This window comes from Poecilia latipinna, unplaced genomic scaffold, assembly GCF_001443285.1.
Source record: "Poecilia latipinna isolate Pla-1442-1.1 unplaced genomic scaffold, P_latipinna-1.0 Scaffold966, whole genome shotgun sequence".
NCBI lineage: Eukaryota > Metazoa > Chordata > Actinopteri > Cyprinodontiformes > Poeciliidae > Poecilia > Poecilia latipinna.
In genome coordinates this window covers 57,330-74,744 of record NW_015113582.1, presented here as the reverse complement: position 1 = coordinate 74,744, position 17,415 = coordinate 57,330, and the positions used below count along the sequence as shown (strand labels likewise).

The 17,415-nt window shown below is 38.6% G+C and overlaps 1 protein-coding gene across 9 annotated transcripts in view; it reads right to left on the bottom strand.

Annotated features, from left to right (window-relative positions):
- Positions 1-17,415, bottom strand: part of utrn (utrophin) — a 192,255-nt gene that overhangs the window by 134,298 nt on the left and 40,542 nt on the right. For 8 of the 9 annotated variants that reach the window (XM_015049921.1, XM_015049918.1, XM_015049926.1 and 5 more), the window contains 25 exons: positions 16,424-16,561; positions 16,232-16,345; positions 15,965-16,120; positions 15,332-15,502; positions 15,033-15,224; positions 14,433-14,567; positions 12,352-12,501; positions 10,589-10,750; positions 9,699-9,830; positions 9,347-9,520; positions 8,775-8,930; positions 8,274-8,444; positions 7,741-7,920; positions 7,083-7,211; positions 6,384-6,554; positions 6,225-6,281; positions 5,858-6,013; positions 5,254-5,391; positions 5,051-5,140; positions 4,353-4,523; positions 3,997-4,169; positions 2,540-2,690; positions 1,532-1,707; positions 1,118-1,253; positions 109-258 (listed from right to left, as the gene is read on the bottom strand). In XM_015049921.1, the coding sequence (XP_014905407.1) occupies positions 109-258; positions 1,118-1,253; positions 1,532-1,707; positions 2,540-2,690; positions 3,997-4,169; positions 4,353-4,523; positions 5,051-5,140; positions 5,254-5,391; positions 5,858-6,013; positions 6,225-6,281; positions 6,384-6,554; positions 7,083-7,211; positions 7,741-7,920; positions 8,274-8,444; positions 8,775-8,930; positions 9,347-9,520; positions 9,699-9,830; positions 10,589-10,750; positions 12,352-12,501; positions 14,433-14,567; positions 15,033-15,224; positions 15,332-15,502; positions 15,965-16,120; positions 16,232-16,345; positions 16,424-16,561 (3,729 nt within the window). The remainder of the gene's footprint in view (positions 1-108; positions 259-1,117; positions 1,254-1,531; positions 1,708-2,539; positions 2,691-3,996; positions 4,170-4,352; positions 4,524-5,050; positions 5,141-5,253; positions 5,392-5,857; positions 6,014-6,224; positions 6,282-6,383; positions 6,555-7,082; positions 7,212-7,740; positions 7,921-8,273; positions 8,445-8,774; positions 8,931-9,346; positions 9,521-9,698; positions 9,831-10,588; positions 10,751-12,351; positions 12,502-14,432; positions 14,568-15,032; positions 15,225-15,331; positions 15,503-15,964; positions 16,121-16,231; positions 16,346-16,423; positions 16,562-17,415) is intronic. The other variant, XM_015049919.1, reaches the window with a different exon arrangement.

Here is a 17,415-nt window from a genome sequence, read left to right as displayed (position 1 = left end):
CTGAAAAAAAAAAAATTTTAAGGAAAAAAAAAAAAAAAAAAAAAAAAAAAAAAAAAAAAAGAGTCTGAAGAGTGAATCCAAGTTAAATTGCAACTTCTTTAATTTCACCTTGCTCCATTTGAGATTGATGGCTCTGAGTTTTCCAACATGATGGTCTCTGCTTTGAAGGCTCACACTGGGGCTGGCCAAGATCTGGGGAGCGTGTTTGTTTAGCCAACCAAGGCGTTCATTCTGAGCATCCATTTCCACAGCAAGAGCCTGCAAAAAAAAAAAAGAACAGAGGAACTCATCCTTCATTAAAACAAAAACTACAGGTTAGGAAGAAGAAAAAGAAAAAAAAAAAATCTGGGAAATCCAAATGCAATGATGTGCAAGGTAGTTTCAATCACTGCAGCTTTCAGTGTCTCTCCTGGAAAAATGTTTGGCTTGAAAATGTTTTCTCACCAGAGAGAAGAAAAATAAATGACAATGGCGTCGCTAGTTCTTTCAAAACTGTTTTGCTCAAGAAGAGAAATAGGATCCATCTCGGTTTGTTTTGAGTTAAAGGAAAAATACAAAATGGAAAGTACAAAATAATCTAAGTAAACATGGTTAACGTCTAGCAACGGATATATACTCTTTGAACTTCTCCACATTTTATCAGCTTTTGACATAAAAACTTTAGTGCATTTTATTGGGGTTTAATGTGATAAACCAAAACAAAGCAGCACAAAATTGTGACGTGGATGTCAGGAATCCTGGGCTTTAAAATTGATTTGATGATTTCCAGAACTATATTTAGCTTCAAATCACCTGCAAAGTTTTTGGGCCATTTCTTTCCGACCTTTGCACATGCGTAGACATACCTCAAATCTAGTCAACTTTCCAAACGCAGTAATTAAATCTTGAATGTATGCATCATGGACATACATTTCAAAATTTTGTCCCAGGTTCTCAACTGAATTTCGATTCATGATCCATATTTGGAAACTGTGCCACATTCGCCAACAGCTTCTCTTCATAATTGCCCTTCAAATCCACTCGTCATTATTTCAAAAACAGTTTTGGGTTGCAAAGCCACAAAATTTTAAAAAGTCTCCAAGGCATGTGGATGCTTTCTGGATGTAAATAACTGTACCTTGAGCTCTTTCAGGTTTTCGTCAGTGGCTGAGACTGGCAGGGAGCTGGCAGCGTTTTCCGCCTGCTCCAGCCACACAGCAAGATGCTCATATCTCCTCACCAGGTCTAACAGGGCTGGATCCTCTCCAGTCAGCCTAAAACACACACATTATTACTATTCACCCGTAATAGGATCTACACTTCCTCCAGGCTGCATGATTTATCAAAAAAAAAAAAGAAAAAAAATTGCATTTAATTTGTAGTTATAAACTGATTGCCAATAGTGATGGCGTTGACCTAGAAAAGACTGAGACAGTTCCCTCTTAATGAACCTTGAGCATGAAGCTGGATTTCATTGCACATTAAAATCACGATGTTGAGTGATTTGTAAATGTTACTACATCCTGTTTATTTTGCACTGCACCCTTCATACCTGCGCTGTCTGTCTAAGACCTGACGTTTGACGGCTCTCCAGCGCTGCACCAGAGTTTCCAGCTTCTCTTCCAGTAGAGGCCCATCTGGAGGTGAAAGCTGCCCGATTATCTGCTCCCCAGTGCGAGTCAGTCCAGTAAGGACTGGCTGATGACTGGAAAGTCCTTCTTCCAGCTCCTTAGAAAAGAAACAGACGACGAGAACGGGGTTTCATTGAAACAGAGTAATCTTATGAAGCTCCTACTAAATCCTGAGTTCAAGTACATCTTTCAAAGTAAATCTGTTATCGACATGTTGGCATGATTTGAAGCAAGTTCAGATTTGAGCTGCCAAATCTCCACCTCCCACCTGGACAGATTTAACGATCCAAGATAGACCCATAAAGCAAGGTGAGTGATTGTACAGCGAGTCAGCTGTTAAGATATTTCACTTCCTTTCCTCCTGATCCTCCTTCTCATATATGTTAAAATATATAAAGAATCCAGACGGATTGAGCACAGCTCAAGTGCTGCAAATCTCACTGATAAAGGCGGTAGAGGTGGAGGTGCTGCCAGCGATAACGCTGCGGCTTTAGAGGATTTAATTTCTAGCAGAAATGAAAATAGCACTTAAGTGATCAAACAAAGCCAAATTAAAGGTCCCTTTCTCATCTTATTCTTGGCTTTTCTCATTTCTCATTTCATTTCATAAAAGTGATTTTATGAAGTTCAGGGTGGAATTTGGTTTTTCCCTCAGGGAAAGAAATGCAATTTTCCTCTGTTTAATATAAAATATCAAGTTGGCTTTATCTCAAACATATTATATTGTCATTCTGGGAATGTAATTGTCCTGCTTTGAACTTATAAACTTGCTCATAGTGTAAAAAGTTTAGATATTGTAAAAACATTCTTTACTAAAAAAAAATATAAATATGCCAAGACAATTAAACATTTTGTTTCCTGGATGGAAGAAATTCTCCACATTTGAAAAATATATACAAGCTATAAACCTCACAGGGCCCCTCACTGACCTCCTGGTGTTGCCGTGCATATCCGAGGTCGAGCTGCCCATCAGGGCCGACGCTTTCGGACAGCAGTATCTCAGCTTCAGTCAGCCATTGACTCAGATCCTTCAAGTCACAGTGAAAGCGCCCCCACTCCTCAATGGCACGGTCAAAACTCCTATAAGCCAAAATCAGAGACAGACATAGTTTTGCCTTGTGATCCTCAGTATTGGGAGTAGCACAGCATCAGCAAGAGGGACTCCTGTGGAATTAAAGTCAAAACAACAACAGCTTTGTGCAAATTTAAGCCCAAATGAACAAGAAAGAAACTTCCAGACAGAAAATTCAACAAAATTATTCTGGCAATGCTCCCAGTTTGCACAATCCATGTTTTTCCCCCAGCTTGCTACAATTAATCTCCAGAAGTCGTCCTTGCATTGATTCTGTTCAGAAAGTTTCTTTAATCAGCTCATTTATTAGTCTCTTAAAACAATGGAACAGAAGCGCATAAGTATGTCAATAACATGCTGGTTTCAGCAAATATAATTATATCATATAGAAGTCCCTCACTAAAAAAAAGAAAATACTTGTCTACACAAAAGGTTAAATTTAAGTCTTTAGCTGGTGGGGAAAAAGTGGGAATTATTTCCTTTTCTGATTAATATTTTACGCTTTTCAATTATCGCCCCTACATTTTGTTAGCTTTTCAGGTTTCACAGCTTCCCATGAGTCTGTAAAATTGTTATGCCCTCTAAGAATTAAATCCTGTTCACCCGTCGGAAAACAGATTATTTGATTTCTATTAAAGAAATTTATTACACTCAAGAAGCCCTGAAACCAACAAAAAGCTCACTGCAGTGTTGCAAAATGTTGAATTATAGACCAGAAGGATGATTACTGGAAAAAAACAACAAAAAAAAAACAGAAAACCCTGGGCTTTATCACACTGCTCATCTTGCAGCATCTCTTTGAACAGGAGCAGAAGTGATGAGAGAGAGAGAGAAGTTGAGGAAATTAGTTTTTGATGAGCTGTTTTTCAAAAATAAGCTTCTTCTGATTAACGGAGATGCCCAGAGGTTTTGTGCACGCTCCACTGTTTGCGTGCAATCTGAACATTTTCTCCCTGGCTTACTCACGTCTTTGCACCCACTACACTCTGCAAACAAAGACTGCTTACGTTCAAAAAAAAATAATTAGGTCGATGGTGGTCAATGTCACCCACTGTCTGTCTGCTTACTTGTGGGAATGAAAATGTGAATAGGCATGAGATTGTTTATTCCCAAGCAACTGCTGCGTTATGAATGAAGGTCAGTGAGTGTGTGCTGGATCGTATTCTGCTATATTTATCTGTGGACAGCTGGTCTTCCAGCTCCCTGCAGACTTCAACATAAGCCCTGAGACAGCGATTCTCACACACATCTGGAAAATCAACTCCCTTTGATTTTCTTCAATATATCTTCGTCAATATGTGAAGTTTAACGTACCCTTTGCGCTGATTGTACATGCGATTGAGGCGGTCCCACTCTGCGTTGAGCTGTGTTAGGTTGTCTCCTATTTGAACCACTTCGTCCGGGGAAGCATCTCGCATCGCTTCAGGCTGTCGCTCATGGATCCCGTGTATCTGCTCACCCAGATTCTCCAAATTGTCCTTAATAGACTGGAGCACACATATACAAGAATACATGAGGAAACAATGAAAACATTTAGCAAATCCAGTAGATCATCACTCAACACCAGTCAAGTCCAGCTTAAAGTCATCCATGCAGGTGGTTCGGATTTTACACAACAGACCAACACAAATCTGCTGATGTAGGTGGATGTATTTAGGAATTCTGCCTACCTTCAGTGTGTCCTCCTGACTTGAAAAGTCTTCATAAAGCCCCCCATTAAGCTCCGAGGAGTTCAAGAGCAGCTCGTTGTCGGCCATGGCGAGAAGAACTTTGTTGATCTCCAACAGGTAGTCAGAAGGAGTGAGTGTCTGAGCTCTGCTGCGACCTGTTGCAGACGTCTCCTGTATTGGAGAGGAGTAGAAGTAATCAGCATGCCACTGTAATTACCAATAAAACAACATCCAGAGGCAACTTTTAATATGGGCGGTTGCCCAGGGTGGCATAGAAAAAGGGACACAGATGAATCTGAATTTTCTCAGTGGGGAGTTTGCTCCCTCATTTTGTTAGAACCCAAAGGGTAATACTTGCAAAAGAGATGAATCGCTTGATTAGCAAAGCCCAGCTAAAGCTAACTCAATCCGAAAATGCTCTACCATGCTAACTGGAGATCAAAAGCCTGGTGTGAGATAATGTTCAGCACTTGGTGCAGCATCCACATTTTCCATACTAGAGGTGAACAGGGAAAATTTAAATCCATCTTTGGGGTCAGCAGCCACTTTAGCAGATGACTGCTGGCGAAAATACAGCATAACTCCAACAACCAGGTTTCCACATTTTGCTGCAAAAGCAGCAACATTTTGTACCTTGACAACAGTGATTAGCTCAGGCCTGTTGTAAACACATATAGCACTGTATCCATACCACTTACCTCAGCAGTAAACTCTGATGTCTGATCTCCGAAGATGAGGGAAGATGATGGCACCTCAGAGATTGTAACCTGCCTATTTCTAAGAAATTCCTAAAACGGGCAGAAACAAGCAAGATAAACTGTGTGCAGACATTTTTAATTAAAAGGCAGAATAAATTTTACACGACTAGAACTAAAAGACATGAAGTGTTTATTTGCCTCACCCTGCGGGCAGAATATTGGCTCTGCAACCTGAGCAGCATTACTCTCAACTCTTCCTTCTGAGCCTCGTCTGAAGTTTGCTGCAGCTGCTCCTCTCCTCTTCTCAGCAAGTCCTCAACGTTGGCCTTCTCCTCGTCCATCTGGTGTAGGGAAAACAGAGAAAGGGGTCAAATAATTTTATTTAGCTTTTGTTTTCCTTGGGTTGCTATATTTGTATCCACTTAGACAGCCAAGTGCAGGGTGTAGACTGGAAAACAAACAACTTCCTGAATAGGGCAATGACCTCGTGTCAGACTGGCCTGATTTTATTTTCCCAGCCGGTGTGTTCATGGTCATAAAACTTGATGTTTCCAATCAAAGCTGTCCTTATCAGCTTTATATAGCCTGAAGTGCAGGTTATTTTTTATTGCACATTTCACAAAAATAATAGAGAGAATGACTGAGGTCAACATTCCTTTCTGCTCAAGATCCACAGGAAAACTAGAGAAGCCAAGAAATCTCCAACCAGACAGAGGGAAATACCTTGTCGCTGTTATAGTGCAGGTTATTAAATCACTTTGCTTACAAAGATTAAAAAATTAAATCATTCCTTTGAACCTTGAGTACCTTATCATCATCAAGGATGTTTACTGGGTCCTGCTCCTCATGTAGAGTCTTCAACTTGTCCTGCAGCTCTGCCTGAAGGTCCTTTATCTCAGTTGGGAACACGGTCTGAGCAAGCTGAGTCTGACTTTCTTCTTGGCTCTCCTGACTGCGAGTGACCTGATTAAAAAGACCAAAAACAAACCCAAGGGCAAGTCAGTCTGAGCTTCAAACACGTGCGCAATTATCTGACCGCGTCCTCAAAAAGAGAAGCCGTGTCACCTTAAACGTTCCTGCTAATTTCTAGTACGCGTGGAATAAATTATAAGAAATTAGCCAATGATTCAGATTCAAAACATTAAAGCCAAGTTGTAATTAAAGACGTATGTACCTCCTGAGGTATCTGTTGGTTTACTTCAAAATTCCCTGACTCCAGGCTGGTCATCATCTGCTCATCAGAGGAAAATTAAAAATAAAAAAAATGGTTGGACAAGACAGCTTTTCATTTAAAGTTAAAGTCTTTTAGGAAACATATTTCATGCTCCTATACCTGGATAGATTTTATGTGTTGGGAAACTTTATCAAAGTTGCAGTTCAACTCTGCCAGCTTGGGCTCAACGACATCTCGACAGGCGGGCCCCCTGCTCGTCATGAGGATGACGGCTTGGTCCCTCGCATTGTCCACACGCAGACTGATCACGTCCAGCTGCTCCAGCATGCTCTGAAAACCGATCAAGAGGCAGCTAGTCATCTTTTTATGAAACAATTTAACAGTAAAACATGAAACTGCTTTTTTTTTTTTTTAATCTTTCAAATATTATTTTTAATTAATTGCATCACACCAACAAACACTGTAAATACATTATTTTGGGGAAAAATCTGAATCTGGTCAAATCTCTAGTGACGGGTCAGAGCTTGATAAAACTGGCAGATTGTTGGAAAATTAGCAAGATTTCTGTAGTAACGGTGACTGATTTTAATAAAGCGCATAAAGCACACAGGGCTAATAAGTTTAAATAAACAGTTTTAAATCTTATGCTTTTAAAGGAATAAGTAGAGTAATCTCAAATAGCTCTACGATTTTAAAATAAAAGAATCAGAATTTTAGTAAAAAATAAAAAGATGTGAAATCAACTTTTTCCATGTATGTTTGACATGTTCTGCACCATTTCTACCGGTCAGGATCATTGTACTTCACTTGTACTGGTGCAACATAATTAAATTGCAATTATCATCTTTTGTTTTTTACCGTCAGCACTTTTCCTCTCTCAGCCGGAGGCATCCGCTCGGCCTCGTCCAGGTGGATCTGGGTCTGGTAGAGCCAGGTGCTGATATGAGCCAGGTTCTCATCGAAGATCTCCACCTCATTCTGGTGACTCTGCGCACACACACACACACACACACACACACACACACACACACACACACGCACACACACACAAAACAAGTAACTTGGATGATGCTTACAAATTGAAACCTTGATTACACAAAAAGATGTTTAGTAATGTAGTGACAATTAGCATCTAATAGTTTTATTAATTTGTAATCCATTTGAATTCATTTTCATTTATTTTCCTAAATGGCATACTGAAGAATTTTTTTCATGAATAATAATCTAGTGCATCTTAACATAAAAAAAAAAAACAGTATTAAAATCAATCTAAACTTTGATATTATATACATTACATTAGACATAAGTTATAAAATCACAAACATTCTCTTGGATATCTTTTCATTTAAAAGTTGCTTTTTTCTGTTCTGCTTAACTCATGGTGAGAAAAGCTGAAGCATGTTGTTGTACAACATTAATCAAGCCGAATATTCTGCTTACTCTGACAACCGTAAGTAAATAAAGATATGCTGCGTGTTATTTATTTATTCCCGTTGTATGCAACATTTGCTCTAACCAGAACAGCACTCAGCCAGTCTTCGGTCCAGGTGCGAACTTGGTCCCATGCTTCGTTCAGACCGCAGAGTTTGCCCTCCAGCTGAGCCTCGCTACCCTCCACCAGCGTCTGCAGACCCGCGCCGATCTCCGTCAGGTTGAAAAGCTCCGCCTTCCGAAGCTCCGACTCCTTCAGCAGGCCCTGATTGAATGGCACATTGACGGTGTTAATATAACAGACAGCTCAGATGAAAACGGTAACAGTTAAACAATCTGACTTTAGCATCCCAAATTAAACCGGAAAATAAGAATTGGTAGAAAAATGTGTAGATGAGCTGCATAACTTGATAAAAGAAAAACTGGAAAACTAGAAGGAGAAACGATGCATGACTCTGGTTTAAACAGTTTTTGTGCACCATCTTCTGGTGAGACAGATATCTACTTGTGTAGTTTGTTTTATTGCTTTACGCATACTTAGAAAATACTTCACAGCTTGAAATAAATGTGATCACAAAGCTTATAAAAAAGTCTAGGGTAACGTAAACGCCTACTAACATTAGCCCATCTAATCTCGTCCTCGATGTCAGCTGGCATGTCTCCACAGCTGTTCTTCTGCTGTAGCTGAGCTTCATTAGTGCTCAGCCACTCCTGCAGGGCAGCGCTCTCTTTCTGAAACTTCTGAGACAGAGACAGGGCTTTTTCCAGGTCCTGTTTGCCCTCTGTTACCTGTGAAGACAAGGCGAGGGTGACATGAACCATCTCCAGGATTACAACATGTTTTCCATTAAGCTCCAGACATTTTCAGACTAAAACATTTCAGGGTTCTCAGTCCTCCATGTTGCTCCCAAATATAAAAAAATATAAAAAGTCAGCATGAATTTATGGAAGACATTTACACAGTGGGAAATGAGTGGGTTGAATACTCTAAAAAAAAAACTGAAACTGAATGGAAAGAAGGCTCAAAAATCAAATTTCACAGATTTTACAGAAACCAAGAATGTCACCAAATCTTAATTTCATTGCTTTTTGCTCCAAAACAAGATTTCCTCAAGTCACCTGAGCCCCCAGGTCATTGTAGAGCAGCTTTAGAGCAGTAAGCTGTTCGTCCATGGCTTTGGGATTTTCTGTCTGCTGTTTCTGCACAATCTGACGACCTGTTTTTATCACCGTCTCCACCTCCAGCTTCACCTCGCTCAGCAACTTATACAGTTTCTACAAAGCAGAAAAGAAGCAAACAACACATTTTTATTAAGAATGAAGTACCTACAGGTAAGCCCACACACTCATGAAGCACCTCAAAGTTATATTCATTTTGTACTTGCAATAATTCATTTGAGCCATTCTTTTTCCTTTGTGGTCTGATAGAATAACAAGCAAATTAAATGACTTAAAAAAGAAATTAGGTGCAGAAGTCTCTATTTAATGTGGATTTTCTGTGATCCACATCACGTCAAAATTCTACATACATGTTCAAATATATAGATGCACTTAAATATTTAATAATATGCATTGCAATTACTTTAACATTTGCTATGTGTTCAAAATGAGTACAAAACACAACTTTCAAGGAAAAAAAAAAACTAAACAGCTGAACTACAGTGCTTACAAAGAAATCTCAAATTCCTCACCATGCAACCACTGAGGTGGGACTGGATTATTTCAGGTTCCACATCTTTGGCATCCAGAATATGTAGCTCAGCTTTAGCACCGTCCAGAACTCGCTTACAGTCCAACATGCGCTGCTCAAAATTGGCCGGCTTCTGGAACAGCTGGTACTTCGTGGAGATCTCTCTCAGTTTCCTCTGCAGTCATCAAAGCAAATGTCAGTAAAGTTACACATTTCTATTGCCTGTTATCACTATAAACATTTAAAAAATGCAAACAAAGAAATAGCTTTGACTTAATAACATTGTACACTGAAATAACAGAAGGTAACAAAAGGAACAGTTACCAACATCGTCCAGTAGGAGTCAGTGTTACCTGTAGCTGGTCCAGCATGGTGGCACCACGAGCCGATTTTCCCTCTGCGGTGGGAGGAGGCAAGTTGGTCACATTCCTTCGCTTCATCTCTTCTACCGTGACCTCAAGAGCAGCAATCTCTGCACCGATGGTCTGCAGGAAGAGCAACAACTAAGCAGGTGTGTAACGTACGCAAGTTTCTAGAAACTACACATGCCCTAATTTGATTTATTTATTTTGCAAGTCTTAGTGGTTAACTCTTAGAAAAGACAAAAATGAATCTGATGGATCATTAGACAAAGAAGGGAGGAATGTCAGAGACATGGGAAATAAAAATAAAAAAACAAACAAAAGAAGACAGAAGAGTATGAACGACATAAGGAAGAAAGAAGAATGGACAATGATGAAAAAATGATGGAGGAGGGGAGGAAAGCAGGAAAAGAACAGACAAAACAAGAAATGGAACTACACAAGTAAGGAAAGAAGTAAGAGGACAGAAACAATCGGGGACATGAGGACTGAAGGAACAGCTTGAGAAAGAAGGAAGGAAGAACCATAGGAGGAAAGAAAGAGTGAAACACGTAAAGAAATTAAGGAAAGAAACAACAAAGGGGAAAGTGGGTGGGGATGATGGGAGGAAGAATACTCAGAAGGAAAGGACGAAAGGAAAGATGTAAAAAAGAACAGCATGTAGAAAATGAAATGAGGAAAACAAGTCTAAAAATGCTCTTTTTTATTTGATTATCTTCTTTTGTTTTCCACAATTATCCTGGCCTGGAAAATTCTCTTAATCAAATTCCAGACTTTTGTACTTGGTGGGAACGTGGATCTTAACTCCTTGAGCCTATAAACAGAAGTGGGATCTCTAAGCAAACTCATTTCCAGGAGTTTATAACATGTAGCCAGGATACCTGTGCCTCCAGGGGGAGCTGAAACGCGTCTACGCGATCAGTGAGGTAGGACGTTAGTGTGTGGTCCAGCTGGTTCAGGGACTCCTGCAGTGTTTGGAGCGCCTGTTCGTTCTCCTTTAGTGTCTGCAGCTGCTGCTCCAGGCCAATCTGCCGGTTCACTGCCTAAATAACGACACAAACAGCAGGTCAGGGCTTTAAAATCTGTCTATCAGGACCTTTAATTTAATTTACTCAGATCCACTCAGAGCATGTGCAAATTAAATGAACAGGTTGGTATCATTAATGATTATACTCAGCTACTTGCAAAATACGTAAAAAAAAAAAAAAACATGCATATCCAATTAAAAATGTGAATAATCAAGCTTCAATTATACTGAAACAGAGCGATAAAAGTGAGTTAAATACAAATTTGAAAAATGTATAACATTCAAAAGTGAGGGGCTAAGTTATGGAACAAACCTGAAACACTTAACATTTTATGATTTGTTTTGGTTGTAAATAATTCAAACAATGCAGCCTGGAAGGCTCATATAAGTTTTTTTGAAAACATGGATGCATGAGAGATGATGGCGATGTTTTAAAAACAGCAGCTCCTGCCACTGATTACTCAGAGTTTTGAGTAATTAACACAGCAGTTACAATCTCCCACCAGGAAAGCAGGAACATCGTCACAGTGTGGCGCTCCAGAGTCGCAGCGATAGTTAGTTAGTGTTCGTTAGTTGTTCTGGTTAAAAGCTTCTGGAGAGTTCATGTTTTTACCTTTTCACACTTTTATCCCTACAGATAGGCTGGTGAGAGAAGTTTTTTTTTATTTTTTTTTGTTATGGTAAATAATAGAGAGCAATTCTGCTCTACAAAGCACATCATTTTTAATATTTGAAGGCAGTCTTGACCAGTAGTTTTTCCAGACTTTAGAAGAAGTTTCAAATATTTCTTTTAATTAGTATCCCCACTGGATGAACAGAATCTTAAAGTCATGTCTTTAAGAGCAAAGGGATTCATTATCCTTCGGTAAATCATCCTCTGGATGCCAGGTTTCCAGCAAACAAATCTTTGAAGCTAGAATCTGACGTATTTGTCAAAATATTATCTATTTGAATGACTGCATTCAACTGAGTATACATGTATGCATATATATATATATACATAGGTTTATAATGCTTTGAGGCAAAATTTGCTGTAAATTGAAACTATATAAACAATTTGAATTCAACTGTTTATCTCTTGTGTACTTTTTAAATTTAATTTTAACTGTTAGGCTTAATAAACAAACTAAAAAATAAAAATGAATTTACAAATGGTCAGATAATGAGTGAATAATAATAATAATAATAATAATAATAATAATAATAAAACAACTGGTTATGTGTACTGATAAGAGAATAGTGTCAGTATTAAAAATATTTTTTTAATTGATCCCAAGTAATATTCTAATTTTTTGAAAAAAATAGAATCTTTAAATCATGATCCAAATTAACAAAAAATAAATGTCTAAGATATCACTCTGTACAATGGACCTATACAATGTGAGTTTCTATTTTTGAATTTAATTATTCAAATAATTTAAGTTTTGCATGATATTTCCGGATATCCAATTACATATTGCGCGTATCACACTACTATGCATGAGTGGACATGTTTCTGGAAAAGTCTTTCTATACATACGACTGCAAAGCTGACAAAAAAATAAATAAAAAATCTAAAGAAGTTACCAGAAAATAAAACATCAACACTGACGCACAAAGACAGAGAAAAGTCCCAACCTGATGGTTGAGCTGGTCGTAGCGGGAGTTGAAGGCCTCAAGCTTTTCACTGATTAGTTCATCAAGTATGCCCCCGTCTATCAGTGTCTGACCCAGCTCTCTGATCTGCGTCCGGTTGTCTCCGGGGTGGCGCAGCACGCCCTCCAAAGACTGTTGGGTAATTGGAGAGGCAGAAGAAAATCCGCACACATACATTTAATCATGGAGACAGACTGCAGAAGTTCCTTTATGGTTCCAAAAAATGTGCCAAAGAAACCAAAATGTCACGTAAAAACAGACCTAAGCTTGTCGCTGCTCATTTAGGAACACCAAAAAGACAAATGAAATCCAGGGACAGATGGAAAAGGAACAATAAAAGCAAAAGAGAAACAGATGAAGAAGCAAAAAGTACTGGGTCGGGTGTGTCAGAAGCAAAAAAAACAAAAAAAACTAAAACTAAAATAACAGAGGGGGGAAAAAAAAAGAGACAGGAGAAACAGAGGGAGCTTCTTGAATGACGACACGTTTGGACCCAACATTGTTTATGTAGGTTCATTAAATGTGCTTTTCCTTCCCAGAGGTAACGGACACAGAGTGACAGCCTCCTCCCACTGGATGGGGACGGCCTAATTAAAAAACTCAGAGTTCAACAGGCACAGAGAGAAACGGCAGGAAAGGCAAACAGCAGACTTGTAGGGAGGAGAGAAAGAAAGTAAAAGTAAGGACAAAAATTAGCCTTAAACATTTGATGAGAAGGGCATGGACAAGAAGGGGAAACATTGACTTCAAGGGTCTTCAATTTATTTCATCACAATGTGATGCTACAGAAGCAGTGCGGTGATGAAAGTGATTTTGACAGACAGGCTGCAGGCGGTTTACAGATATAGCAGCAGAGCAAGTCAAAGCAAAAGAAATTTGGAAGGCAAATCAAAGACAAACGAGGTTATTAATGTTTAATTTTGCCTATTATGAAATTATTTGTCCCCGAAAGGCAACTTTTTATACAATATTAATATTAGGCTTAAAATAATTTAGTTTAGCTACATTTTACTGAGGCTATATTCTAAGATAGCATACAATTTCATTACTTTAGTTTCAATTATTATAAATGGAAAAAAAAAAAGATCCAACATTTTATTTACAGAAGAATTAAAATTTTTTTTAGTGAAATAAAAAGTTTAATTATTTTTGTGAATTAGCATAAAAGCTAGTTTAAACGAGAATTGTTGCTAAATAAATTCTGGTGATAATTTTGTGTTTTCAACCAAAGAAGATGAGCCGAATCGCTCGCTCTCTCAGATCTCAGGCAGCTTTCATCTACTTCCAGAGACTCTCAAAGAAGCTGCTCTTCTTTTCTGCTGAGATTTATCTGCAACTGAAATTGGCAGAGCTCAGAGGCTGCACTAAACAATCCATTCATCAAATAGTCTGAAGTTAAAAGATTAAAGGCGCCTGCCAATCTTCTCGAGCATCAATGTTATATTTTATAGCCCACAAGTTCCTCTTGTGGTTGGATCAAAACGCACTGAAAAGTTCTTCACCACATATACATATATATAAATTCCCATAATCCTCACTGAAATGAAATATTTACATAAAGCATAGCAGAGCAACATTGGTTGACCTTATTTTTAAAAGCTGATAAGGCTATATAGAAAATAATGAATTCCAGTTAGTGAGTTCAGTTTAACAAACTAATGAATTACGGTGTAAAAGTCAAGCTTTTAAACAAGCCACTTCTGCATTGAGGAAAATGAAAATTACATGCAAAAACATTCAGGCCTAATTAAATTATCATGAATTCCATATTTATGAAGTAGATGTTTTTTACACAATTAGTGAGGATGTCCATTATATCCATTTGTTAGAATTTATTTTCTCAAAGCAAAGCCCACAGCCATGCAGTATTATTTTTTTTAATGAATTTACCATGTTAGTTGGATGTTCTGCGATTACTTAAATGATTTAGCAAGTGAAATGAAAAAAAAAAAAAAAAAGAAAGGTGTCCATCCTGGTTATTTTGCACACGAGCATCCTTCAATCTAATTGAGTAAATTCTGGAGAAATTCAATGAGACGACATACAATTGAGTGCTTGTGTACCTCCAGAGCTTCAGTGACCGTCTCAGTGCTCTCTGGTACGTTCTCAGTAGCTTGAAGTTTCTCCTCTACAGTGTTGAGCCAGCCCTGCTCCATGTCCAGGTACTGAAGCAGCTCCATCCAACAAGACCAGACCTCCTGCAAAGTGCATGCATGATTAAATTACTAACGGGAAAAATAAATAAAAGCAAAATCAAATGACTCACGATTCAACTACACATGAATTCCAATGTAGACGATCAAAAACGCTGCGTTAATCTCAGAGATTATCGCTAAAAAAAAATAAAAAATCCTCCACCGTCAGCCTCATCTTCAAGCTTTTCTTGTCCCTTGCATGTAAATTAAGGAAATAAAGCCAAAGCAATGACTAATCGCATAAAACTATGTGTCATTCCAATACTGAGCTAACCAACATTAAATTAGCCCACTGTTGCATAAATAATTGAGATTTAGCCGTTTTAAAAATGAAAATCTGTGGACTGGAGCAAAGCTTTTAGTCATAAATTTATAAACAATGATGCTGGTGTGGTCTCATATTTCTAACATGCAACTTTTGGTTTACTTTATAGACTCAGAAGGTCGTTCCAATCATTCAAAAATTACCTCCAGTGTGTGACATTTGCTCTTGAGGCGGTCACAGAGTTTGTGGTAATTGGCTAGCACTCCGTCTAACTCGGAGGTCAGCTCCTGTCCGGAGCCTCCAGCGGGGTGCGATGTTTGGGACACCAGCAGGTTGATGCTGTCCTTCAGGATTTTCACTTTCACTTCCTTCTGTAGCACATCCTCTTTAGCACGCTTTAATTAAAGAGTTCATGTAAATATGTAGATCCAAAAGCTGAAACATTTTTCACAATAAACACAAATTTAATGTTTTCCTGATGTTTTTTTTTTCCTACCCATACCTTCATCTCCTCCAGTGACACCTCCAAGTCCTCAGGACTTTTATACTCAAAGTCTCTCATTAGAAACTCTTCGTCAACCTGGGCCATCCACTCCTGCATCTCTGCCAGGTCTTTCTTCAGGTTCAGTTGCTTCTCCTGGTTCTCAGCCACATGCTCCTGATGACTCAAGAGCTACACGGGAACATATTCGACAGATTTTCAAAATAAATAACAGAAATATTTACTAAACACATTTAAACTATGCATCACAATTAATGCATTTGAATCGCCCTCGAATTTTTTACTTAGGTTCTGCTTCTAATCCTCTCAGAGCTTCCCCCCCCCCCATTTAATTTTTTTTCCCGATTACGTTTTTCCTTCCACTTAACTTTCCATTATTTGCTTGGGCACAGCACTCCGTTAACAATTACCTGATGTGGTTTACCCTTCAAGTGGGGGTTGTCACCGATTATCTGCTGAACAACATTCAAGTCTCATTCAAGTCTCAACTGAGACTCAGTTGAATGTCTCAGTTGAGACATTCAAGTCTCAACTGAGACTTGAATGTCTAGTTTTAGACTAACACACATTAGTCTAAAACTGATGCCTAACGTAAACGGAAATTTTTAAAGTGAAATTCACTGTTTTCGTCACCTGTTTACTGAGTGTGGCCCATCTTTCTTGACAATGGTCCAACTTATCCTGCCCCCACTGGGCCAGTCCTGGGACTGCAGTCGCCTGCACAGCTTGTACATTTTCTTCCATCTGCATTAATGAACGTTCCATGAGCTCCATCTCAGTAACATACTCCTAGTTCAGAAAAGAAAGAAAAAAAAAGTTTCAATTTAAAAATGTAAATAAATGTAGATATGTTGAGTTTAAAAAATGTTTAGTGTCTGCATTTCTTTTTTTTATATATACCTTGCACTGATTAAGCTCTGCCTGCAGATTCTCAGCATCGCCCATCCCTGTGGCGTCCCTCGACAGCAGCTCCTGAACTGCATCCAGCCAGCGCTCCACTTGTTCCAAACGCACCTTACAAACAACAAGTGGACAAACTTTGACATCAAGAAACACTGAGCAAAATTACTGGGGTAACTAGAGTTAACCTACCTGATTGTCTTTCATGCTGCCCAGAATGCACTGCAGCATGCCATGCTCCTCGCGGGCTTTTGAAGAGAGCTGGCTCCATTTTTGTAGTTCAGCTGGATCAGTGGCTTGTTGTTTTTGTTCAATCTCCAAACACAGGCCCTGTGGTCAGCAAAAGGTCAGGCTCAACAAAGTCTCAGAGCCGTGTGAACGCCACACTGCATCTTGGAAACTTCTGAAATCATTTCTAAAACCACACATTTGTAGCTTTGACAGAGTTTTTACAGCTTTTTTTTTTTTACGTAACATTTCAAACTTTTCCGGAAAGGAAGGGAAAAAGGAGGAAGATAAGGAGGAAGTACAGGAAGGACAACATGAGGCCCAGAATGGAAAAACGGAAGATTCCGTAAGAAAGAACAGAAGGAAAAAAAGAAGGCATAAGAACAAACGGAAAGAAGGTCAGATGGGAGTGTATGAATGATTGAACAAAGGAAATAACATTTAGACAACGGGAAATGGAATAAATTCTGAAACGGCACCACTTTTCACTACTCATTTGTTTTTTTCATGCTTATCCAAAACTGGAAAAGTCTCAAAAAATCTATTTCCCCCACATTTCTAGATCATGAAACCCTGCTCTGAGTCATTTTCCAAGTTAAAGGAGTTTGCAAGGTTTTCCTAATTTGATTTGTGTGGATGCCAAGGGGGTAGAAGAGAACATATTATGACATATGCTAACGGAAATCAAACTTGTGTTGCTCTGAACTCTATGAACTCTGTTAAAGATAAGCAGGACAATAAAAGGACCAACATGCAACAAATGCAGATCAGACTACTTTGTGAAACGTCTTTTTCAAAATGTCAAATCAGACAAAACAAATGTGTACATTCTTCAGTAACTATGAAAAAGCCATTTGTATCAATGATTTGCAATTTACATGCACACATAATTAGGCTCATTTAATCAGTAAAGGCATAATAAAGAGGCAATGTGTGTAAATGATATTGTGAACTCG